This window comes from Piliocolobus tephrosceles, chromosome 10 (assembly GCF_002776525.5).
Source record: "Piliocolobus tephrosceles isolate RC106 chromosome 10, ASM277652v3, whole genome shotgun sequence".
Classification (NCBI taxonomy): Eukaryota; Metazoa; Chordata; class Mammalia; order Primates; family Cercopithecidae; genus Piliocolobus; species Piliocolobus tephrosceles.
In genome coordinates, this window is record NC_045443.1 from 4,673,100 (window position 1) to 4,697,989 (window position 24,890).

Consider the following 24,890-nt stretch of genomic DNA (forward strand, 5'->3'; position numbering starts at 1 on the left):
GGGGATGACGTGCGAGGCCGCCTGGGCCTATGGCGGCGGAGCCGGCCGGCGGCTTGGCGGAAGTGGTGTGGGGGAGGTGGCCCGCAGTGCAGGGGCGGCGCGGAGCGGCGCAGGGCCACTGACGGGTCGCCGCTCCGGGAACATGGCTCGCTTCGCTCTGACTGTTGTCCGGCAGTGAGTATGGCTGTGGCAGGGTGCCTTTCTCTCTTCCTTGAGTGTGTTGGAGCGGGTGAAGGGAACACGGGTCTGCCACCCTCTCCTCTCCCTGCTCGCTCCGTCCGGGGAGGGCTGGCTTGGAAGCGCTTTTTCCGGGGCGCTTGCCCTGGGGCCGTCTCGTGTCGCCCCTCGTCTCACCCCAGCAGCCCCGAGGGAGGACGGCAGGTCTTAGCTTCTCCCGTGTTTCAGATAAAGCGAGACCCGGAGAGCAAGGGATCGGGGTTCGAAGGCACTTGGTGGCTGCACCCAAAACGGTGCCAGGCATGTCCACAGACTTGTCTGGGCATCGTTTTTGCTCCCCGGCAGATTGCAAAGAGTTTGCAGAATTGCTCGTCCGTGGCTGATGTTTGTGATGCCGGCTGCCTTCGGCTATCCTGTTTCTGAGGTTCCCCCTCTTTTCCCCAGACAGTCAGCCCCCCAGGCACATATATGAGACTTCTTTCCTTTCCCCAGAGGTTACAGTTCTGGGAGAGAAAACAGGGTCACAACTCTGATCTCAGCAGACCGTATCATCCCAAATAAATGTTTTTTATTATCATAACATTACACGGAGCTGAATGCTGGTAGGTCTTTATGTTTCTTTTCTTATCAACATGTATTTGCCAAGTGTTAACGGGAGATGAGATGAAAATCAGGGTAGTTAAGAGCATAGATTTTTCTTTTCTTTTTTTTTTTTTTTTTTTTTTTTTGTGAGATGGAGCCTCGCTCTGTCTGTCACCCAGGCTGGAGTGCAGCGGTGCTCTCTCTGCTCACCTCAACCTCCTGCCTCCCGGGTTCAAGCGATTCTCCTGCCTCAGCCTCCCGAGTAGCTGGGATTACAGGCATGCGCCACCACGCCCGGCGAATTTTTGTATTTTTAGTAGAGACGGGGTTTCACCATGTTGGCCGGGCAGGTCGCGAAATCCTGACCTTAAGTGATCCGCCCATCTCGGCCTCGCAAAGTGTTGGGATTACAGGCGTGAGCCCCCGCGCCCTGCTAAGAGCACAGATTTTTCAGGCAAGGTAGACCTCGGTTGGAATCTGTTCTCCAGCTAAGAGCCAGGTAGCCTGGACTTAAGTTTCCTGATATGCAGATGATAGTGCCTATCTCACTATTTTAATGTGAGAATTAAATGGGGGACAGGTAAAGTGTATGATGCAACAGGGGAAGAAATATATCTGAGAAACAACTTCTATAAAGACAGCTCCAATAAAAGTGGAGTTTATTCCCAAATACGAACGTATAGTTTAGCACACCAGCATTTTGTGTGGGTACTATGTGCCAGTAGACTGGATCATACAGATAAATAACATACCATTTCTGCATTCATGGAGCTCACAAGGGACATTAATATGATTTAACTTTGTCAACTGACTTGAACTGCTATCTTTTCTGGCCTGTCCTTCCTTTATAAGAAAGATAATCTTAAGAATCCTCTAAAATTGTCCGTTTGGGATTAGCAGGATTTTAATGCCTACCTTAGAAATCTAGTTCCTCCCTATCTCTTCTCCCACCCCTTTCGGTTGTATAGAATGCCTTGGGAGAATTCTTAACTTACTAAAGGTCATACAGCTAACTGTAGCAGAACAGGAACTAGAGGCCTGATCACCCTTTCTTCCAATGTTAGAGCACTTTCTAGACGCCTGACCCAGCCAGCCCAGTGTCATATTTATAATTGAAACTCAGACCATCAAGGTGGTTCACCCCTGTAATCCTAGCACATTGGGAGGCAGAAGTGGGTGGATCCCTTGAGCACAGGAGTTCAAGACCAGCCTGGGCAACATGGTGAAACCTCCTACCCAAAAAAAAAAAAAAATGCTGAGTGTGGTGGTGTATGCCTGTGAACCCAGCTAATAGGGAGGCTGAGGCAGGAAGATCACTTGGATCACGTGAGCCTGGGAAGTCAGGGCTATAGTGAACTGTGATTGGGCCACTGCACCCCAGCCTAGGTGACACAGTGAGACCCTGTCTCAAAAAGAAAAAAAAAAAAAACTCAGAAGTTGTAGAATATTTGGGTTAAGGCAACCCCTAAAAAGTAAGATGATTCCTATTTAGATTCTTAATAGACAACAGTCATACAAATGTGGATTTTATTCCCTTCCTGCTGCTTAAAAAGGGTTTGGTTCTGGAGGCCCTCATAGGAATCATTTAAAAAATGTCTTAATAAATGATTATTTGCCAGACACTGTTGTAATTAAAATCTGACAGTTTAGTGAGTTAAGAACTGATATCCTCATTTTTCACGTGAGGCAGCTGAGACAGAGACGCCTTGTAACTTGCTTAAAGTCACATGGCAAGTTGAGGAAGTAGGAGTTTAACCAAAGCAACTTTACCACTCACCGTCTTTTGTTTCCTACTTAATGTGTTAAAACCTGGTATTTGTAGATTACTTGAACATCACCAGCCATAAAAAGAGACTACTTTTTATTCTCTTAATATAATTGTGTGGAGTTATGACAATAGTTTATTTTGTTCTGTTTTATGTGTAGGAAGATGGAGTGAGAGTGTTGAAATAATTGATAGGGCTGGTCCAATGCTTTCCTGTGTGGACCATCCCTCTTCTTGCCTTCAGAGTTCTCAAAACCAAAACCTGGTGATTCTTTCAGGAAAAGAAGTGATTTTAAATTTGACTTATTATCACCATAGTTAAATGTAATGACTTTTTGAAGAGTTAGAGAATTTTATTGGACTTACCTCTTCAGATAATGCAAAAAAATCTTTAAAGCAATTTAAGTTCAACAGAACCCATTAGGAATCTTGTGCTATTCCTGTATGTGGTTTATTTTTCTTCATACTTTGACATGGAAGTACCAGTGTGTATCATTTCTGGAATAGACTGCCCAAGGTTCCAGAATTTAAGTCCATCATCATTGTCAGACTATAACTTCTCATGATCTTATGGCACAGCATTGTTGAAAACTCCAACACGTGTAGTTGACATTACCATCACCTATCCAGCACTATTGAAGGGTCTGGTTCCTTGAAATGTTATTTGTAGGTGTTTGCAGTTAGTCCCAGGCAAAACCATCCATTTCACTTCCCTTTTTTTTTTTTTTTTTTTTTGGTGGGGTGGAAGAGATGTGTGCCTTTATTAGCTGAGCCACTATTTGAGGGGGATGAAGCGGGAGGAGTGGGTGCCCCCGAGGCCCGGCCGGCAGTGCTTCACCGGCTCGTAGGTGATGGAGAACTCGCCCAGGTAGTGGCCGATCATCTCTGGCTTGATCACCACCTGGTTGAAGGTCTTGCCGTTGTAGACGCCCATCATGCTGCCCACCATCTGGGGCAGGATGATCACGTCCCGCAGATGTGTCTTCACCACTTCCGGCTTCTCCACTTCTGGCTTCTTGGCCTTGCGCAGGCGCTTCGGCGGCGAGTGCTGTTTCCGCTGCAGGCCGGGGTTCAGCTTCCGCCGCTGGCACGCACTGTACAGTTGCATCAGCTGCCGGTAAGACGTGTCCGGATACTGGTCCGAGTCCACGCCCCGGTAGGTGAATTTGCGGAAGGTCAGCTTCTGCTCTACCTCTGCCATCTTGCCGGATCCTCAGAAAAGTTCACTTCCATTTTTAGGCAGCTCTTAAAACTTTAATATTTTTTGGCAAACTAAATTTAATTTACTTTTAATGATTTAAAAATGAATTAGTAAATTTTTTTGTTTTTGCTTTTTTTTTTTTTTTTTTTTTGAGACGGAGTTTCACTCGTTACGCAGGTTGGAGTGCAATGGCAAGATCTCGGCTCGCCACAGCCTCCGCCTCCTGGGTTCAAGCGATTCTCCTGCCTCAGCCTCCCGAGTAGCTGGGATTACAGGCGTGCGCCACCACGCCCGGCTACTTTTTACTTTTGGTAGAGTTGGGGTTTCTCCAGGTTGGTCAGACTGGTCTCGAACTCCCGACCTCAGGTTATCCGCCCGCCTCGGCCTCCCAAAGTGTTGGGAATACAGGCGTGAGCCACAGCACCTGGCCGAATTGGTAAAGTTACTGACAGCAAGACTCACTTGGTTTTCTTACTGTTCCTCTGTTGGCAGTTACTTTTTGTGTAAGGCTAATAATCGTTCTGTATATTAATAAGGCAAGGAAAATACTATTAGGTAATCTGTAATTTAGTACTTTTATAAAGCTAATACTTTTATAAAATTTTAATGCTTTATAAAAGTATAAAGGTACTTTGTACAGATACTTTATAAAGATCAAGGACAGCCAAAAGTCCTGTAATCCCAGCGCTTTGGGAGGCCGAGGTGGGTGGATCACCTGAGGCCAGGAGTTGAAGACCAGCCTGGCCAACGTGGTGAAACCCCGTCTGTACTAAAAATACGAAAAATTAGCCGGGAGTGATGGCGGGCGCCTGTAAATCCCAGCCACTCGGAAGGCTGAGGCAGGAGAATCTCTTGAACCCGGGAGGCGGAGGTTGCAGTGAGCCCAGATTGCGCCATTGCACTCCAGCCTGGGAAACGAGTGAAACTCCGTCTCAGAAAAAAAAAAAAAGGACAGCCAAAAGTCTTGTGTTACTAGCTCTTGAAATCTTCAATATTTGCAAATGAATTTATTAGAGTAAAGGAATTAGGACTAAGCTGTATTCGTGATATCGGGTGAAGGTTTACATTTTCATTTACACTAAAGAACATCTATTTTGAAAACTTGACCCAAATTTACACTGATTTCCCATGATTTGTCCCTCCTTTGTAGCAAGCTGAGTATTGTGTGTTGAATTTGAATTCCTTAAAAGGAATTAAGGGAAATTGAGCTTTCTATATGATTTTTGAAGAAATGCGGCAGAGTATAAATCCAGACTAAGAAGAAAAAATATCTGTTAAGCAAGAACTGTGAGATAACCTACAAAATGAAGGATGTATATTTGTAGGTCCTATAAATGGCTGATCCTAAGACTTAACATCTTGGCATAAGCACTTGGATTCCTGCAGAGTCAGGTTTCTGTTTTGGAAATGGACCACACTGCAGATTTTGAAAATGAGTGGTGTTATTCCTGACTCCTTCAAAATATATCCCTCTGACCTTTCAGCTTCGTTCACCTTCTCTGCTGCTATCGCAAGTCGGACTTGGTTAAGGGAAATAGATTAATAATAAAACTGTTTTAGCCATCAACTTTCCCTTCCCATTCCCCAAGCATACTAATTAAAGAGTTACTTCAAGGATTTCTATAAATCTCTCAATAAAGCTGATAAAAGCTGTAAAATTAAATATTTATGAAAGCTTTTGGAAAAAAATCTATTTTTGGATTCCTACTCTGTAATATTTATAAAGTGATTTGAACGCAGAAATGCCAAATAGAACTAAACCGAATGCTGTGAGTGTTAATGCTACTGAGTCTGCAGCAGCCTCTGTTGATATACGGCTAAACGAAGCCTTCATTATATCGCAGCGGTTATGCTGCTTTCACTGAAAATCGTTAGATGGTGGGGCAGTACTTTTACGAAACTATCAAATTTCTGGGATTCCATTTTTTAGAAAGTGACATTTGGACAATATAAACCTTTGTTTTAATTTGTATCCTTTATTATCTACTTTGATTAAATAAAAATGCTGAGTTAATCTTTTGAGCAAGTATACAAAAGGTAATCATCTCTGCCAAATTTCTGTGATTTGTAAATACTGAGTTTTTTGGTGGCTGTTGCATGATTTCTTGGTTGGCAGATTATTAAATTTCTTCTCACCCCTGATTTCAAAATGAGGGTGTGTTTTGGCTTTGGCTGGAAATTGTATTAGCTATGTTAAAAGAAAAACTTCGGCCGGGCGCGGTGGCTCACGCCTGTAATCCCAGCACTTTGGGAGGCCGAGGCGGGCGGATCACAAGGTCAGAAGATCGAGACCACGGTGAAACCCCATCTCTACTGAAAATACAAAAAATTAGCCGGGTGTAGTGGCGGGCGCTTGTAGTCCCAGCTACTCGGGAGGCTGAGGCAGGAGAGTGGTGTGAACCCGGGAGGCGGAGCTTGCAGTGAGCCAAGATCGTGCCACTGCACTCCAGCCAGGGGGACAGAGCGAGACTCTGTCTCAAAAAAAAAAGAAAAAAAAAAAAAAGAAAAACTTCACACAAATTAGACTTTGTTTATTTGAGCAAAGAAATGATTCATAGATCAGGCAACACCTAAACAAGTAAAGCTTCAGAGTGCTCAACCCAGCGACATAGGCAGGCAATATTTATAGACAGAGAAGGGAAGTGACACGGCCAGGCGTGGTGGCTCACACCTATAAACCCAGCACTTTGGGAGGCCAAGGCAGGAGGATCACCTTAGGTCTGGAGTTCGAGACCAGCCTGGCCAACATGGTGAAACTGTGTCTCTACTAAACATACAAAAATTAGCTGGACGTGGTGGCACTTGCGTGAAATCCCAGCTATTTGGGAGGCTGAGGCAGGAGAATCACTTGAACCCTGGAGTTGGAGATTGCAGTGAGCCAAGATCACACCACTGCACTCCGGCCTGGGCTGCATAGTGCGACCCCATCAGGAAAAAAAAAAAAAAGAAAGGATGTGACATATAGAAGTAGCCTGATTGGTTACAGCTCCACTTTGCCTTATTGGGACATGTCTGAGCAGTTTGTAGCCCATAATTGGCTGAAAGCTCAGCTGCCATGATTGGCTGAGACTTGGTTCTTATTACAGGAATATATTCTCAAATTATGTTGTAGTTTGTTTACATATTAAGTTAGGTGACAGCTCCCTAGGCATGGAGGCAGTTTTAGGCCAGGTTTAACTTAAGGGCTACAAGCCACTGTCTAACGAGGATGTTACTTGTGTTGAAATAACAGATATTTTATTCTTGGTCTCAGCAATATTTTGAGGCTGAGACAGGAAGTGAATCCAATACATGGTAACTATTTTCTAGATTAAAAATGACAGGTTCCCCATGTTTGCCCTGAATGCTTCTGCTTTATCCATCTGAATGGTAGAGGTTAATATCCTCTTTCACGCCCATTTTTTAAGATTCTGAATGACTTTTGGAGTGTAGGAAATCGTTTTTTTTGTTGTTGTTGTCTTTTTGAGTTGAAGTCTCACTTCTGTCGCCCAGGCTGGAGTGCAGTGGCACAATCTGGCTCACCGCAACCTCCCCCTCCCGGGTTCAAGTGATTCTTCTGCTTCAGCCTCCCGAGTAGCTGGGATTACAGGTGCCTGCCACCACGCCTGGCTAATTTTTGTATTTTTAGTAAACACAGGGTTCCACCATGTTGGCTAGGATGGTCTTGAACTCCTGACCTCAGGCGATCCACCCTCCTCGGCCTCCCAAAGTGCTGGGTTTATAGGCGTGAGCCACTGCACCTGGCCTAGGAAATCTTTTATTAATTTTAACAACAATGATAATGGCAAATCAGTGCAGTTGGTTTTTACCAAGGTATAAATAGTTCTATGTAATTTTTTTTTTTTTTTTGGAGACAGAGTCTTGCTCTGTCGCCTAGGCTGGAGTGCAGTGGCATGATCTTGGCTCACTGCAACCTCCGCCTCCTGGGTTCAAGCGATTCTTCTGCCTCAGCCTCCTGAGTAGCTGGGACTACAGGCGCGCACCACCATGCCTGGCTAATTTTTGTACTTTTAGTAGAGACGGAGTTTCACCATATTGGCCAGGCAGGTCTTGAACTCCTCACCTCGTGATCTGCCCACCTCGGCCTCCCAAAGTGCTGGGATTACAGGCATGAGCCACCACCCCTGGCCAATTCTGTGTAATTGTATTTCTTTATCATACATTTATTTTTTAAGCTAATACATCTGCATATTTAGAAATCAAAACAATTCTCCCTAGTCTTCCTGTTCTCCCCCCAACCAATAGGTGACCATGTTTATTAGTTTCATGTTTATCCTTTCAAAGAAACAATTTCTTTGTGCATATCCAGATGTTTATCTCCCTCCTTTCTAAAAAGGTAGCTTGCTTTTTATATTATTCTATACCTTGCTTTTTCTACTTAATCATATATCTTGGTGAGCATTCTGTATCTACATATAATCTCTCTCTTTAAAGGACACATCTACATAGGATTCCATTAGGTAGATATGTCACTGTTTATTTGTTAATATAAGTAATGGTTATTCTGGCCATAGTTAAGGAAACTAATTTCCTTGTTAACGGACATTTGGGTTGTTTATAATCTGTTGCAACTAGAAATAATACTGTAGCTAATGATCTTTTTTTGTGTGTGTGTGAGATAGGGTCTCGCTCTGTCACCCATATTGGAGTGTGGTGGTGTGAGCTCACTGCAGCCTCTGCCTCCCGAGCTTAAGCATTTCTCATGCCTCAGTCTCCCAAGTAGCTGGGATTACAGGTGCCCGCCACCACACCTGGCTAATATTTGTGTTTTTAGTGGAGACGAGTTTTCACCATGTTGGCCAGGCTGGTCTCAAACTCCTGACCTCAAGTAATCCATACTCACCTCGGCCTCCCAAAGTACTAGGATTACAGGCGTGAGCCACCACACCTGGCTGCGAATGATCTTTTAAATATGAGTGAATTCAGTTATTCCCAGTAATTGGGTTATTGGATAAAAGGGTAAACAGATTTGTCATTTTGATAGATATTTCCAGATGACCCTCTCTAGGCAAAAGTACATTCACGAAGTTCTGTCATTTCCCAGGATTTTCTCCAGACCCTGGGCATGTTGAGGGTATGCAGTCCCTGCTTGTGCCTTTGAGGAACTGGAGCCAGGATAGACACACAGCTACAAAGTCAATTAGCACACAGATGAAAATTTATGTCAGGGGACAGTGGGAGCATAGAGTGTGGGTATTAAATAGAGTAGGTAGATGGGGAATGGCACTGGGGAGGGAGACCACCTAAAAGAACCCGGTCTTGTGTTGGGTCTTAAAGAATATTCGTATTGGCCAAAGCCAGCAGTCTGCATCTTGGTGGAGGTTGGCACACAGCTGTCTTTGTAAACAGGCAGCAAGATTCCAGGCCGAGGCCTGAGTTTATGATTCTGACTTCCAGGTCTGGTAGATTTTTTTTCTACATCTGAGTAAATCAATCCTTTGTGACATTTTAATTATTATAAACTAGTGCTTCACTTAAAAACAATGGAACGATCCTTTTCCATCGAAATCAAGGAAATGCAAATTAAAATTAAAGTGGGATGAATTGTTCAGGTACCAGATTGGCACAGATTGAAGAAACCTTACATCACTGAGTCTTATTGAGGGTGGTATACCACACCACAGGGTGGTGTAACTTGCTATGACACTTTGGCATTACCTAATAAAGCTGGGTATTTGCATACCTTATGGCCCAGCAATTCTAGTGCTAGGTTGGGTCAGCAAACATTTAAGTAGCGCTCAAAGAAATCTCAACTGAATTCTTGATTCTACTTTTCGTGTATTTGACAAGTGCATTGATTGTTAACCTGTTCTGCTGTCTGTCCAGTCTTGCCCATGCACTTCCGGCCCTTTTCCCCCTGCCAGCCTCAGTAACCCCAGTTATTTTGTGACAGAGTTTCCAGTTCTTTTACCCGGCTGGTTGCTTCAGGTTGCTTTGATTTGTTTGGGTGTTTTAGTTTTTAAAAGTGTACTACTCAAACCTCAGTTCAGTGTGCAGTTGGTCTGCAAGATAGTTGTCAGTACTACAAAAAATAACTGCTGAAGGCCTAGGAACTAAGAGAAGGCAGGGGATTCTGAAGGTTTGTGGACGTCTCTCGCATTCCATTCAGATTCTCTTTCACTTGCTCATTCAGTCCAGCAGTGAAGAGACTGACTCTCATGTCTTTGGTCCTGCTACCAGTGACAGTAGTTTTGATCAATATATTTCTTGTAACAACATTATTTGGCTAAAATGGTATTTGCATTATATTTTTTAGTAGGATTTTCCATTTGCAATCTGCTTAAGATTGGTTCCTGATCTATATGTTTTAGTTTGGAGCAGTTTGAAGTTCTTAGCTCTTCATTAAAGAAGATGATTGCAAATATTAGTTTAGAATAAATTGTTTTTACGGGTTGGATTATGAAGCATGTTACAAGTTTCATATGATGTCTTTATTAGTATAATCACACTTCATTGCTCATTTTTTTTTCTTCCTCTCAAAAATAGTATAATTTGGCTAATGAGGTTCTCCTTCTCTTTCTATTTTAGTGGAGAAACAAGATTTAACAAGGAGAAGATAATTCAAGGTTGGTATAATCCGATTGTTATTGTAGCTCTCACCCTCGTGTTAATAAGATGTGTGAGTTAAGCAGATTTGGTGGGGTGGAGTAGACTGGGGGCAGCACTGCATTGTGAATTGGGATTACAGAATCAAAGCATCATAACCACAGAAATACGATCAGAAATATGATCAGGGCTGTTAGTCACCAGGAGGAGTAAATCTCTCAAGTGAACTGGGTGTGAAGTACAGTTCTCCAAGTTATGTATAGCTTTATGTATAGCTTCAAAGTGACTCTGTCAGCTGATTAATTATATTGGGTCTGGGTGTCTTAAAATGTAACTGTCTGGATTTGAAATTATGCTATATTTGGAAGCATGAAGCTTACTGACCGGTGTTAATGGTATTTTTTCTGCTAAGATAGTTATTTTAGTTTTGGTAGTAATAAAGGTTTAAAAAAAGAACTATTTTCATATGTGGTTGTTACTTTATTCTGAAGAGATTCTTTCTCCCTTTTTCTGTTAATTTGGACTCAGATCTTTTATTTGCCCTGTGATCCAGCTAGTCTGGCTTTTTAGGAATATCTTGAGTGAACTTTTGGCTAGACATGCTGTTTCTGCGCTGTGATTATAAAAGCATTTAGTTTTATTTTTTTGGTTAGGGACTTCTGGGGTTTACAGAAACTGATTTTCATATTCCATGAGCCTGACTCCCTTTTATGGACACTAACTGGTCTGATTCTCAAGGGAACCTTTGTTTTCAGACAAAATATGCCCCACCCGGGTTATCCTTTGGACTGAAGCCTCTTACCACCTGGCCTTTACTATTGCTCATTTCTCTTATTTCCTAAGACATTGACAGTGGAACGTCTGGAAGGTTTTTGTGTTCACACTTGTTTTAGGTTTGTTTTGTGTTCTTTTCCTGACCTTGTCAGTTGGATGCTTTAGTTCTTTAAGTTACAGCCTTTTGTGTGTAAGCATTCAAGGCTCATATATTCTTTTTTTTTTTTTTGAGGCAGGGTCTCACTCTGCCACTCAAGCTGGAGTGCGGTGGCACGATCTCAGCTCACTGTACCCTCTGCCTCTCGGGTTCAAGCAATTTCTCATGCCTCAGCCTCCTGAGTAGCTGGGATTACAGGCGCATGTCACCATGCCCAGCTAATTTTTCTATTTTTGGTAGAGATGGGGTTTCACCATGTTGACCAGGCTGGTCTTGAACTCCTGACCTCAGGTGATCTGCCCGCCTCGGTGTCCCAGAGTGCTGAGATTACAGGTGTGAGCCGCTGCACCCGGCCTCTGCACCCGGCCTCAAGGCTTATATATTTCTAAGTACTGTTTTTGTTTGCATGCCCATAGTTTTGGCATGTGGTAATGTGGTAAGCATTCAGCACTAAGTATTTTAAATTCCCATTGAGTGACTCCATTGTAAATGCTTTTGTGTTCTGTCAGTATGGTTTATTTGATGATACGTCTTTGAAATGTGTTAATTATGGTCAGTTTTTATAATTCTTCCATTGTATGCTTCAGAAAAATCTGTAATCCCTCATTGTTGGGACTGGAGTTATATATCAAATAATCAGCCTTCTTGATTTTGTTTTTCAAATCTTACACACTTTATTAACTTTATAAATGCACTAGTTTGCCTACATGTCCTAAATATCAATTTATGAGTGCAGTATTTTTAATTCCCTGCTGCGGTGGCCAGTTTGCCCTTTAATAGTTGAAATTCTATCCATTTTTGGTTTCTATGTTCTGCTTTTGTACAGATTGAGGTTATTTTATTAGGCTTATACAAGTTTAAATGATTACATCTGAGTAAATGGGATCATTGATTTTTTTATAGTGGTCCCCAAATTCTTAGTGAGACTTTAGTCATAAAGTCTTACTTTTCTGATAGTAATATAGCTATTTGAGCTGTTTTGGAGATGGAATTTCAGTGGTATGTATTTTTCCATCTCATTCCTTTCACCCTTTGTGTGTACTCATGTTTAAGTGTTACCTCATAAATAGTATGTAGCTACATTTTGGCTCTTTTAAAAATATATATAATTTGTCTTTCTTTTTTTTTTTTTGAGACAGAGTCTTGCTCTGTCGCCCAGGGTGGGCTGCAGTAGTGCGATCTCGGCTCATTGCAGCCTCTGCCTCCCGGCTTTGAGCAATTCTGCTGCCCCAGCCTCCTGAGTAGCTGGGATTACAGGTGCTCGCCGCCACACCTGTTTACTTTTTGTTTGTTTGTTTGTTTATTTATGTATTTATTTTGAGATGGAGTCTCACTCTGTCACCCAGGCTGGAGTGCAATGGCGTGATCTCGGCTCCTGCAACCTCCGCCTCCCGGGTTCAAGTGATTCTCCTGTCTCAGCCTCCCGAGTAGCTGGGATTACAGGTGTGTGCCACCAGGTCCGGCTAATTTTTGTGTTTTTAGTAGAGACGGAGTTTCACCACGTTGGTCAGGCTGGTCTTGAACTTCTGATCTCGTGATCCACCCACCTCAGCCTCCCAAAGTGCTGGGATTACAGGTGTGAGCCACCATGCCCGACCTAATTTTCGTATTTTTAGTAGAGATGGGTTTTACTATGTTGGCCAGGCAGGTCTCGAACTCCTGACCTCAGCTGATCCACCTGCCTTGGCCTCCCAAAGTGTTGGAATTACAGACGTGAGCCACCACGCCTGGCCTAGAATTTGTCTTTTGACTGGCAGTAGTGGCTGTTTGCCTTTATTCTGGTCACTGATGTGTTTTTTTTTCTTTGTTGTTGTTTCCCCCTTCTTTTTCTAGTCTTTCTTTTTTATCTTACCTGCTTTTACTTCTTAAGTGCTTGGTTTTTTCCTGTTCAGCACTCTCTTACTTTCCCCACTACCTTTGAATTGATGTACCATTTCCATTCTTTTCATGGTTATCTTAAAATTTTAACCCTCACACCTGTCTTAGCCAGGGCTGCTGTAAAAGAGTATCATGGACCCAGTGGCTTGAACAGTACATAGTTCTAGAGACTGGGAATTCCAAGATCAGGGTGCCAGCAGATCCCGTGTCTGTGGAGGGCCTGATTCCTGGTTTGCAGACTGCTGTCCTCTGGTTAATATCCTCACATGGCAGAGAGAGAGAACGAGAGCACTTCTAAGGACACTAATCCTGTTCATGAGGGCTCCATCCTAGGATCTAATCACCTCCCAAAGGCCTGCCTCCTGATACCATCACATTAAGGGTTAGGATGTCAACATTGGAATTTTGGGGGGACACATTCATTCTGACAGTACCTAATAAAGTATAATATTAACATCCCCTCTTCCAAAAAATACAAATCACTTGTCTAGTAGCTTAGTCCTGTCTTTTTTTAATTGCTTGAGGTAGACATTATTATCTTCATTTGTTTAGATGGCATTTAAATTTATGAATATATTTGCAAGTTTCTCTGCTCCTCATTTGTTTTCATCTCAGACCATTTCTGAAGTACATTCTTTGAAAAGTCCTCTAGTGTATAGAGAGCAGCTGGTGGTAAATGCAGTGGCTTCAGTCAGTACACACTTGGAACTGGTGATTCTCTCAGCCCTTGGAAGATAGCATTCTGCAGTTTTTGGTTCCATTTTTCCTGGTGAGAGGTTTCTGTCAGCTAAATGGTGTTCCATGGTAGGAAATAGGTCTTTCTCTGTAACTTCCTTTAAACTCTTCAATTTTGGTATTCTTCAGTTTCTCATAATGTATCTAGGAGGATTTTTTTTTTTTAATTTATCCTGCTTGATTTTCATCTGTTTTCTTATTCTGTGAAATTCTCAACTATTTTCTTTTCATATTCCTCCTCCCCTTCATTTTTTCTATTCTTTTTTTTTTTTTTTTTTTTTTGATCCGGAATTTCACTCTTGTTGCCCAGGCTGGAGTGCTGTGGTGTGATCTCAGCTGACTGTAACCTTCATCTCCTGGGCTCAAGCGATTTTCCTGCCTCAGCCTCCCAAGTAGCTGGGATTACAGGTGTGCTCCACCATGCCCAGCTAATTTTGTATTTTTAGTAGAGACAGGATTTCGCCATGTTGGCCAGGCTGGTTTCAAACTCTTGACCTTGAGTGATCCACCCACCTCGGCCTCCCAACGTGTTGGGATTGCAGGCGTGAGCCACCACGCCCAAGCCATTTTTTTTCCTATTCTTTTAGCATTCCAATTAGATGCATGTTATAGACTGAATGTTTTCCTTCCCAAAAGTTACATGTTGAAATCATAACTCCCAGTATGATGACATTAGGAGGTGGCGTCTTTGGGCGGTAGTTAGGTCACAAGAGTGCAGCCCTCATGAATGGAATTTATACGAGAGACACCAGAGAGCTCTTTCCGCTTTGTGCCATGGGAGCACTGAAGGAGAAGTCAGCAGCCTGTAACGTGCAGAGGGCCCTCACCAGAACCCAACCATGATGGTACGCTCATCTCAAACTTCCAGCCTCCAGAACTGTGAGAAATAAATATCTGTTGTTAATAAGCCACCCAGTCTGTAGTACTTTGTTATAGCAGCTAAGACAGTGCATCATTAGGAATTCTCATTCTTTCCTTTGGAACTCTTGATATAGCTGAGCTATGTTCTATCTCCTTGTATCTGTGCTGTGTACTGGGCAATACCTTCTGCCCTGTCTTTGAGTTCATTAAACCTCCTTTCATCCGAGTCTCTGTTTATCCATTGAGGGGCCCCCTCCAGCCCCTGGCATTTCTGATTTTTATTATTAAAAGTTGTATTTGGTGATTTTAGAAAACTGCTTATTTTTGATGCTTACTGTTAATTGCTTATTTTTGTGATTCTGTCTTTATGTTTTATTCATAGTCATTGTAAAGTCCATATTTGCTGATTTCAGCGTCTGAAGTCTTGATGGGTGGCTTTGGTTTATGATAGATTATTTTCTTGTGTGCTGAATCTTTGGCTAAACAATTCCTTGTTCTAAATTAGTGGAAAACCTGTTAGCCTCTTTTGAGAATGATTTGCTGTGAAGAGGATTTGTATTTTATTTTACCACAGGCCTGAGGCTGCACATTAAGTCTCCTTACAGGAGCCCTTGCTCCCAAGAATTTTGTATTTAGTCGTCCCACTTGCCGTCCCCTCCAGCAGGCCTCCTCCCCAGCCCCACCAGCCTGTCCTGATAGCCCACTACCTTCATTTTTTTCATGTCGGTATTCACAGTTCAGCTCAGGGTTTTGGGGTTGCTTTGCTTTGTCCCTTGGTGATTTTTTATATGTTCTGTGGGCCCAGCAATGCAGCACACACACACACACACAGACACACACACAGACACACACACACAGACACACAAACACACACACACACACCATTTAGATCTTTTGTAGTAGGAGGTCCCTTCAGAGTGTCCAGTCAACCGTTATCCTGGAAATAGAGGTTTCAAAGCATTTTTTAAATGAAAAAGGAAAAGAAAGGGAGGGAGGAAGGAAAGAGGAAAAGTAATACCATTATAATACTGAGCATTTGGATGATGGGAATAAAGAAGGAAAAAACTTTTAGATGATGGTCCTACCGTCCCAACACATTACCTGTAAGATCAGAGCCAATTATTGAAGAGATGGGCAAACATAAAAGAGGGAAAAGCTAAGACATTTGTATCTCATCATCACCTGATTCCCATTAGGCAAGCATTCTTTTGGAAAATAATTGAATACTTGAGCCTTTATAGACTTACAACTTATTTTTACTTGCTAATAACTCCCTGAAAAGTTACGTGGAAAAGTCCTTAAAAAAATCTTTCATTAAAATATAGATAAATGTAGCTTATATTTTCTACATGTGATTTATACATCTCTTATATGTAGTTTTTGATGTTATTGTTCCTCTTCTTAATATATCACAGGACAAGGAGTAGATGTACCTCTTTCGGAAACTGGATTTAGACAAGCAGCAGCTGCTGGTATATTTCTGAATAATGTGAAGTTTACTCATGCTTTCTCCAGTGATCTCATGAGGACAAAGCAGGTAAATTTTTTTATTTATTTGTTTTGAGACAGAGCCTCACTCTATGCCCAGGCTAGAGTGCAGTGGTACAATCTGTTCACTGCAACCTCCATCTCCCGGTTTCAAGTGATTCTCATGCCTCAGCCTCCCAAATAGCTGGGATTACAGGTGTGTGCCACCACACCTGGCTGATTTTTGTAATTTTAGTAGAGATGGCGTTTTACCATGTTGCTGGTCTCAAACTTCTAACCTCAGGTGATCCACCTGCCTTAGCCTCCCAAAGTGCTAAGATTACAGGCGTGAACCACCACGCTCAGCAACAGGTGAGTTTAGAGTCAAGGTCTAGGCTGATGTGTCAGAAGTCTCAACAATTGTGTAATCTTGAAAAATCTGCTACCAGAGTCTATAGGGAATTAAACCCCACACAGACATGACTTTCCTCGACAAAACTTATTTATTTTGTACTTTTTTAAAAAATTAATTTTTAAATTAGAGTAGCCTAGAAAAAAATGTCTAACAAGAATGTAAATAAGCTATTATGAGAGAGAGCAGGGAGAAATGACAGGAGAAATTAACCCACCGTGACATCAGGTATTATGATTACCAGATAGAGGAAGAAACCACTGTGTCACTGTAAAGCAATAAAAGACTTGTTAGAAATATCTTCAGGGAGCAGATTACTGTAAAAATGAAAAACCAGTTGGGCACGGTGGCTCATGCCTGTAATCTGTGCACTTTGGGAGGCCGAGGCGGGTGGATCACTTGAGGTCAGGAGTTCAAGACCAGCCTGGCCAAATGGTGAAACCCTGTCTCTACTACAAATACAAAAATTAACCGGATGTGGTGGCGTGCACCTTAATCCCAGCTCCTCGGGAGACTGAGGCAGGAGAATCGCTTGAACCCAGGAGGCAGAGGTTGCAGTGAGCCAAGATTGTGCCATTGCACTCCAGCTTGGGCTACAGAGCAAGACTCTGTCTTGAAAATACAAAAAAAAAAAAAAGTAAAATCAAAATGAATGCAGTCTACTTCTAAAACCTCAATGGAAGGAGAGTTTTGTGACCAACTGTGAGTGAACTGTTGTTGGAATTTCATCTCCCCCATAAACAATTAGAAAATGTGACAAAATATGTGAAAGCACTGTTTTCAGACATTAGACTTTGGGCACTGTGGGCCTATGATGCCTGAATGAAGTGGAACAAAGAAGGTGAGCCCTAGGAGTGTCCTGGTTTCCTGGCTGAAGCAATTTCCAGACTCTGGTAGGCGAAGCCAAGTAGAGCTTAGAGGTCTCAGTGAGTTAAGGAGACAAAACTTGGAATTTGGCGAGGTTAATTTTTGCATAACTAAAATTTGTGGGGCAGAGTACTGGAAGAAAGAGGTGGATAGAGAAATAACTCTAGAAATACGTACACGAATCTCCTTAAATTGAAACATTTCTTGAAACAGATGATAATTGAAACACAACATACCAAAACCTGTGGGATACAGCAAAGACATTAGGGAAGTTTATAGCTGTAGGTGCCTACATCAAAAGGAGAAAAACTCTAAATAAACATCTAACAATGCATCTTAAAGAACTAGAAAAGCCACTTTGGGAGGCCGGGATGGGAGGATTGCCTGAGCTCAGCAGTTTAAGACCAGCCTGGGCAACATGATGAAACACTGTCTCCACTGAAATAACAAATCAGCCCGGCGTGGTGGTGGGTGCCTGTAATCCCAGCTACTCAGGAGGCTGAGGCGTGAGAGTTGCTTGAACCTGGGAGGCAGAGGTTGCAGTGAGCTGAGACTGTGCCACTGCACTCCAGCCTGGGCAACAAAGCAAAACCTTGTCTTAAAAAAAAAAAAAAAAAAAAGAGAGAGAGAGAGAACTGGAAAAGGAAGAGTAAACCAAACCCAAAATTGTTAGAAGAAAAATAATAATGATCAGAGTACAAATAAGTGAAATTGAAATGAAAACTCCAAAAGATCAGTGAAATGATGAATTGGTATTTTGAAGATAAAATTGACAGACCTTTAGCTAGACGTAACTAAAAAACAAAGATCCAAATAGATAATATCAGATGTAAAAGGAGATATTACAGCCAGTATCTCAGAAATTCAAAGGAGCATTAAGGGCTGCTATCAGCAACTATATGCCAAAAAATTGGAAAGTCTAGAGGAAATGCACAAATTCCTGGACACATGCATCCTACCAATATTGAACCAGGAGGAAATCCAAAGCCTAAACAGGATAATAACAAGTAACAAGATTGAAGCCATTATAAAAGTCTCCCGGTAAAGAAGAGTCTGGGACCTGATGGCTTCGCTGCTGAATTCCACGAAACATCTAAAGTACTAATACCAATCCTACTCAAACTATTCCATAAAATAAAGGAGGAGGGAATACTTCCAAACTTATTCTATGAGGCCAGTAGTATCCTGATACCAAAACCAGACAAAGACACATTAAAAGAAGAAAACTACAGATCACTATTCCTGATGAAAATTGATGCAAAAATCCTTAACAAAATACTAGCAAACCAAATTCAGCAATACCGTTAGAAAGATCATTCTTCCTGACCAAGTGGGATTACTCTCAGGGATGCAAGGATGGTTCAACATAAACAAATGAATCAATGTGATACATTATATCAACAGAATAAAGGACAGAAACCATATGATTATTTCAATTGAGGCTGAAAAAGCATTTGATGAAATTTAACATCCCTTCATGATGAAAACCCAAAAACAACCTAGGTATAGAAGTAACAGTATAAAACAATACAATAAAAGCCTCAACACAATAAAAGCCATATGCAATAGACCCACAGCTTGTATCATAGTGAGTGAGTGAGGAGAAACTGAAAGCCTTTCCTCTAAGATCTAGAACAAGACAAGGAGGCCCATTTTCACCACTGTTATTCAACATAGTACTGGAAGTATTAGCTAGAGCAATCAGACAAGAGAAAGAAATAACGAACATTTAAATTGGAAAGGAAGAAATCAAATTATCCTTGTTTACAGATGACATGATCTTATATTTGGAAAAACCTGAAAACTCTACCAAAAAACAATTAGAACTGATACGTTTGGCAAAGTTGCAGGATACAAAACAAATGTGCAAAAATCAGTAGCATTTGAATATGCCAACAATGAATAATCTGAAAAAGAAATTAAGAAGTAATCTCATTTACAGTAGCCACAAATAAAATTAAATACTCAGGAATTAACCAAAGAAATGAAAGAGTTCCACAAGGAAAACTATAAGACACTGATGAAAGAAGCTGAAGAGGACAACAAAAAAATGAAAAGATATTCTATGTTCATGGATTAGAAGAGTCAATATTGTTAAAATGTTCATACTACCCAAAGCAATCTACAGATTCAATGCAATTTCTATCAAAATACCAATGACATTCTTCACAGAAGTGGAAAACAGCATCCTCAAATTTATGTGGAACTACAAAAGACCCAGAATAGTCAAAGCCATCCTTAGCAAAAACAACAAAACTGGAAGAATCACATTACCGGACTTCAAATTGTACAGAGAGCTATAGAAACCAAAATAGCATGGTACTTACATAAAAACAGACACATAGCCAGTGGACCAGAATAGAGAACCCAGAAACAAATCCATACATCTGCAGCAAATTCATTTTTGACCAAGATGCCAAGAAGATACATTAGGAGAGTCTCTTCAATAAATAGTGCTTGGAAAACTGGATATCCATATACAGAAGAATGAAACTAGACCGCTGTCTTTCTCCATATATAAATATCAAATAAAAATGGATTGAAGACTTAAATCTAAGACCTTAACCTGTGAAACTACTACAAGAAAACATTGGGGAAACTCTCAAGAACATTGTTCTGGCCAGAGATTTCTTGAGCAATACCCTGCAAGCACAGGCAACCAAAGCAAAAATGGACAAATGGGATCACATCAAGTTTAAAAGCTTTGGTGCAGCAAAGGAATCAATCAACAAAGTGAAGAGACAACCCACAGAATGGGAGAAAATATCTGTAAACTACCCATCTGACGAGGGATTAATAGCCAGAGTATATATGGAGCTCAAACAACTTTATAGGAAAAAATGTAATAATCCAATTAAAAATGGGCGAAATGTCTGAATAGATGTTTCTCAAAAGAAGACATAACAAATGACAAAGAGACATACGAAAAGGTGCTCAGCATCATTGGTGATCAGAGAAATGCAATCCAAACTACAGTGAGATATCATTTTTTTTTTTTTGAGGCAGAGTCTTGCTGTGTCGCCCGGACTGGAGTGCAGTGGCCGGATCTCAGCTCACTGCAAGCTCCGCCTCCCGGGTTTACGCCATTCTCCTGCCTCAGCCTCTGGAGTAGCTGGGACTACAGGCGCCCGCCACCTCGCCCGGCTAGTTTTTTGTATTTTTAGTAGAGACGTGGTTTCACCGTGTTAGCCAGGATGGTCTCGATCTCCTGACCTCGTGATCCGCCCGTCTGGGCCTCGCAAAGTGCTGGGATTACAGGCTTGAGCCACCGCGCCCGGCCTGAGATCATTTTACCCCAGTTAAAATGGCTTTTATCCAAAAGACAGGCAATAACACATGCAGGCAAGGCCGTGGAGAAAAGGGGACCTTGTACACTGTTGGTGGGAATGGGAATTAGTACAACCACTGTGAAGAGCTGTTTGGAAGGAGGTTCCTCAAAAAACTACAGACAGTTACCATGTGATCCAGAAGTCCCACTGCTAGATATGTTCCCAAAGAAAGGAAATCAGGATATTGAAGAGATACCTGCACTCCCATGTTTATTGCAGCACTTTTTACAATAGCCAAGATTTGGAAATAACCCAAACGTCCATCAGCAGATGAATGAAAAAAGGAAACGTACACACACATGCAATAAAGTACTTTTCAGCCCCAAAAGAGTGAGATCCTGTCATTTGCAACAATGTGGATGGAATTGGAGGTCATTATAGTAAGTGAAGTAAGCCAGGCACAGAAAGACAAACTTGCCATGTTCTCACTTATTTGTTGGAGCAAAAAATTAAAACAGTTGAACTCATGGAGATCGGGAGTAGAAGGATGGTGACCAGAGTCTGGGAAAGGTAGTAGGGTGAGGTGTTCGGGGAGTGGGGATAGTTAATGGGTACAAAAAGAAAGAATGAATAAGACCTAGTATTTGATAACACAACAGGGCGGCTATAGTCAGTAATAATTTAATTGCACATTTGAAAATAACTAAAAGGATATAACTGGATTGTTTGTAACAGAAAGGATAAATGCTTATGGGGATGTACATCCTGGTGACCGGGATGTGATTGTCATGTATTACATGCCTGTATCCAAGTCTCATATGCCCCATAAATACATACATTTACTGTATACCCACAAAAATTAAAGATTAAAAACAGAAAAAAGCCAAAAAATGGAAACCTCAGTGGAAGTCCTAAATTATAGATCATACACAGCTAAAGTGATCATTAACTTATAGATAAATATGTGATAATATCCTAAATGTAGCACGGCGTGATAGATATAAAATGTGAGAGTTTAGCAGGGCACAGTGGCTGGCACCTGAAATCTCAGCACTTTGGGAGGCCAAAGCGGGAAGATCACTTCAGCTCAGGAGTTTGAGACCAGCCTGGGCAACATAGAGACCTCGTCTCTGCAAAAACTAAAAAAGTTAGCTGTGTGTGGTGGCACTTGCCTGTAGTCCCAGCTGCTTGGGAGGCTGGGGTGGGAGGATCACTTGAGCCCAGGGAGTTGAGGCTGTAGTGAATCGTGACTGTGTCACTTCACTCCAGTCTGGGTGACAGAGCGAGACCCTGTCTGAAGAAAAAAGTCCCTTTAAAAAATAAATGAAATGCCGGGCGCTGTGGCTCAAGCCTGTAATCCCAGCACTTTGGGAGGCTGAGACGGGCGGATCACGAGGTCAGGAGATCGAGACCATCCTGGCTAACATGGTGAAACCCCGTCTCTACTAAAAAATACAAAAACTAGCTGGGCGAGGTGGTGGGCGCCTGTAGTCCCAGCTACTCGGGAGGCTGAGGCAGGAGAATGGCGTAAAACCCAGGAGGTGGAGCTTGCAGTGAGCTGAGATCTGGCCACTGCACTCCAGCCTGGGCAACAGAGCGAGACTCCGTCTCAAAAAAAAAAAATAAATAAATAAAATAAATAAATAAATGAAATATGAGAGTTTAGAAGACATGAAGAGCATGATGAGAAGTTGTGATGTTCAGAAGGAGATAGCAGAGAGAATGGGGAATGGGGAGGAAGAGGTGATACTCAGAGGTTCTAGAATATTGACAATTTTACAGAATTGTTGAAAGACAGATCCAACAAGTGTACCAAATCCCAACCAGGATAAATAAAAAAGAAACCCATATCTACATTAATTATAGCAACATTGCAAGACTCCAGAGAATAAGGAGGAAAAAAATCATCCATTAAAGACCATTAGTTAGGCTTTCAGCAAATTTGTTCATATTGATGATTTATTGTGCTGAGAATTAATAAGGATTAACTTAGAGTTTTATACCCTGCAAGATTTTTTTTCTGCTGTGTAGGTGAAATGACATTTCAGACAAAGAGATCCTGAAGTAACTTTGAAAGGAAAAATGAAAAAGAAGGAAAATAATTCCGGAAGGGAGATCTGAGTTTCAGAAAACAATAGTGAACAAAGAAATTGGTAAAGGTATAGGAAAATGCAAGGAAGTATTGACAATACATGTAAAACAGTATGCTGATGACGTCTAATTTGTCGGAAAATCTGTTTTTAAAAAAGGCAGATCATGGACCTAAATTATTTCTACAGTTTTGCAAATACAGGGTCACTTTTCAATCAAAAATCGCTAGACATACAATGAGAGAAGGAAATGCGAATAAAAATGAGCTAAAGACAACAGAAACAGCCACATGACTTACCTGATGGAGTTATCAGACACGAGCTTTAAAATAACTATATTTTTGTATAGGTGCAAGATGTAGAATTTCAGCAGAGAACTATAAAAAATAAACTGTAAAAAAGAGCCAAATGCAAATTCTAGAACTGAAAATACAATTGGAATTAAGGCGCAACGGATGGGTTTAACAATAATTTAGACACATTTGAATGGCAAATTAAGGAGCTAGAACAGGGATTAGTAAACGTTGTCTGCAAAGAGCCAGATAGTAATTTGTTTAGGGTTTATAGTCTATACAGTCTTGTTACACCTGTTCAAGTCTGCGGTTATAGCAGGAAAGCAGCCATCGACCATGCATAAATGAATGCTGTGGCTGTGTCCCAGTAAAATACTTGATTTGCAAAAGCAGATGATGGTCTGGATTGTGCTAACTTCTGAACTAGAAGATAGGTTCGAAGAGAATATCAAAATCAGGAATGAAGAGACACGGATGCACAGTAGAGAGAGGCAACTTTTGCGAAGGAAAATCATTTCTAATTTCTTTTTTTTTTTTGAGATGGATTCTCGTTCTGTCGCCCAGGCTGGAGTGCAGTAGCATGATCTCGGCTCACTGCAACCTCAGCCTCCCGAGTTCAAGCGATTCTCCTGCCTCAGCCTCCCGAGTAGTTGGGACTACAGGCGCCCGCCACCACATCCGGCTAATTTTTTGTGTTTTTAGTAGAGATAGGGTTTCACCATGTTGGCCAGGATGGTCTCGATCTTCTGACCTCATGACCCACCCACCTTGACCTCCAAAACTGCTGGGATTACAGGCGTGAGCCATCGTGCCTGGCTCTAGTTCTTTTTTATTCACTAAGATGACATAGATTCTTTCAGTGTTTCCACCAGAATGGTGATCATTTTTATTAAAAAAAGGAACAATTGTCTTGATTTTCAGACCATGCATGGAATTTTGGAGAAAAGCAAAGTTTGCAAAGATATGACAGTAAAGTATGATTCAAGACTTCGGGAAAGGGTAAGTAACTTATTTACATATTGTTCTTCACCATAAATTATCAGTAAGCCACTGCAGTTTGTCACTTGGCTTAAAGTTAAATGCATTTCTGCTAGGGATTTTGAATCAGTGAAAATATTTAAGAACCTACCATATGACAGTTACTGTTACCTGCCCTCATATGTGGCATCTTATTAAAATCAAACAAGATAAACATCTTAAGGTATAAAAGAAGGTACACTCATAAGAACTTAACACAGTATAGAGGAGTTTAAAGTAAAGGTGAAAAATATGGATATTGCATAATTTATGTAACCTAGCTACTGCTGATGGACAGCTAGGTTTTCACTAGATTCCCACTGATGTAAATAATGTTAAAATAAACATCTTTGTAGTTAATTCATTGTAGACCTATATATTTCTAGAAATGGACATCAGTGAGTGTGTACTTTTTTGTAAGGCTTTTATATACATATTGCCAAGTTGCTTTCCAGAAAACCTGTCCCAATTTATAGTCCCATGAATGACGTAGGAGAAAGTTTTGTTGTTGTTGTTGTTGTTGTTGTTGTTGTTTTTTTTTTGAGACGGAGTCTCGCTCTGTCGCCCAGGCTGGAGTGCAGTGGCCGGATCTCAGCTCACTGCAAGCTCCGCCTCCCGGGTTTACACCATTCTCCTCCCTCAGCCTCCCGAGTAGCTGGGACTACAGGCGCCCGCCACCTCGCCCGGCTAGATTTTTGTATGTTTTAGTAGAGACGGGGTTTCACCGTGTTAGCCAGGATGGTCTCGATCTCCTGACCTCGTGATCCGCCCGTCTTGGCCTCCCAAAGTGCTGGGATTA

At 41.7% G+C, this 24,890-nt stretch overlaps 1 protein-coding gene and 1 pseudogene across 1 annotated transcript in view; one reads left to right on the forward strand and one right to left on the reverse strand.

Annotated features, from left to right (window-relative positions):
• Positions 1–4: 4 nt before the first annotated feature.
• TIGAR (TP53 induced glycolysis regulatory phosphatase) overlaps positions 5–24,890 on the forward strand; it is a 27,978-nt gene continuing 3,092 nt past the window's right edge. The window contains exons 1-4 of the mRNA XM_023202070.1: positions 5–174; positions 10,254–10,291; positions 16,092–16,213; positions 23,996–24,073. Coding sequence (XP_023057838.1) covers positions 5–174; positions 10,254–10,291; positions 16,092–16,213; positions 23,996–24,073 — 408 coding nt within the window. The remainder of the gene's footprint in view (positions 175–10,253; positions 10,292–16,091; positions 16,214–23,995; positions 24,074–24,890) is intronic.
• On the reverse strand, positions 3,300–3,725 carry LOC111535835 (annotated as a pseudogene).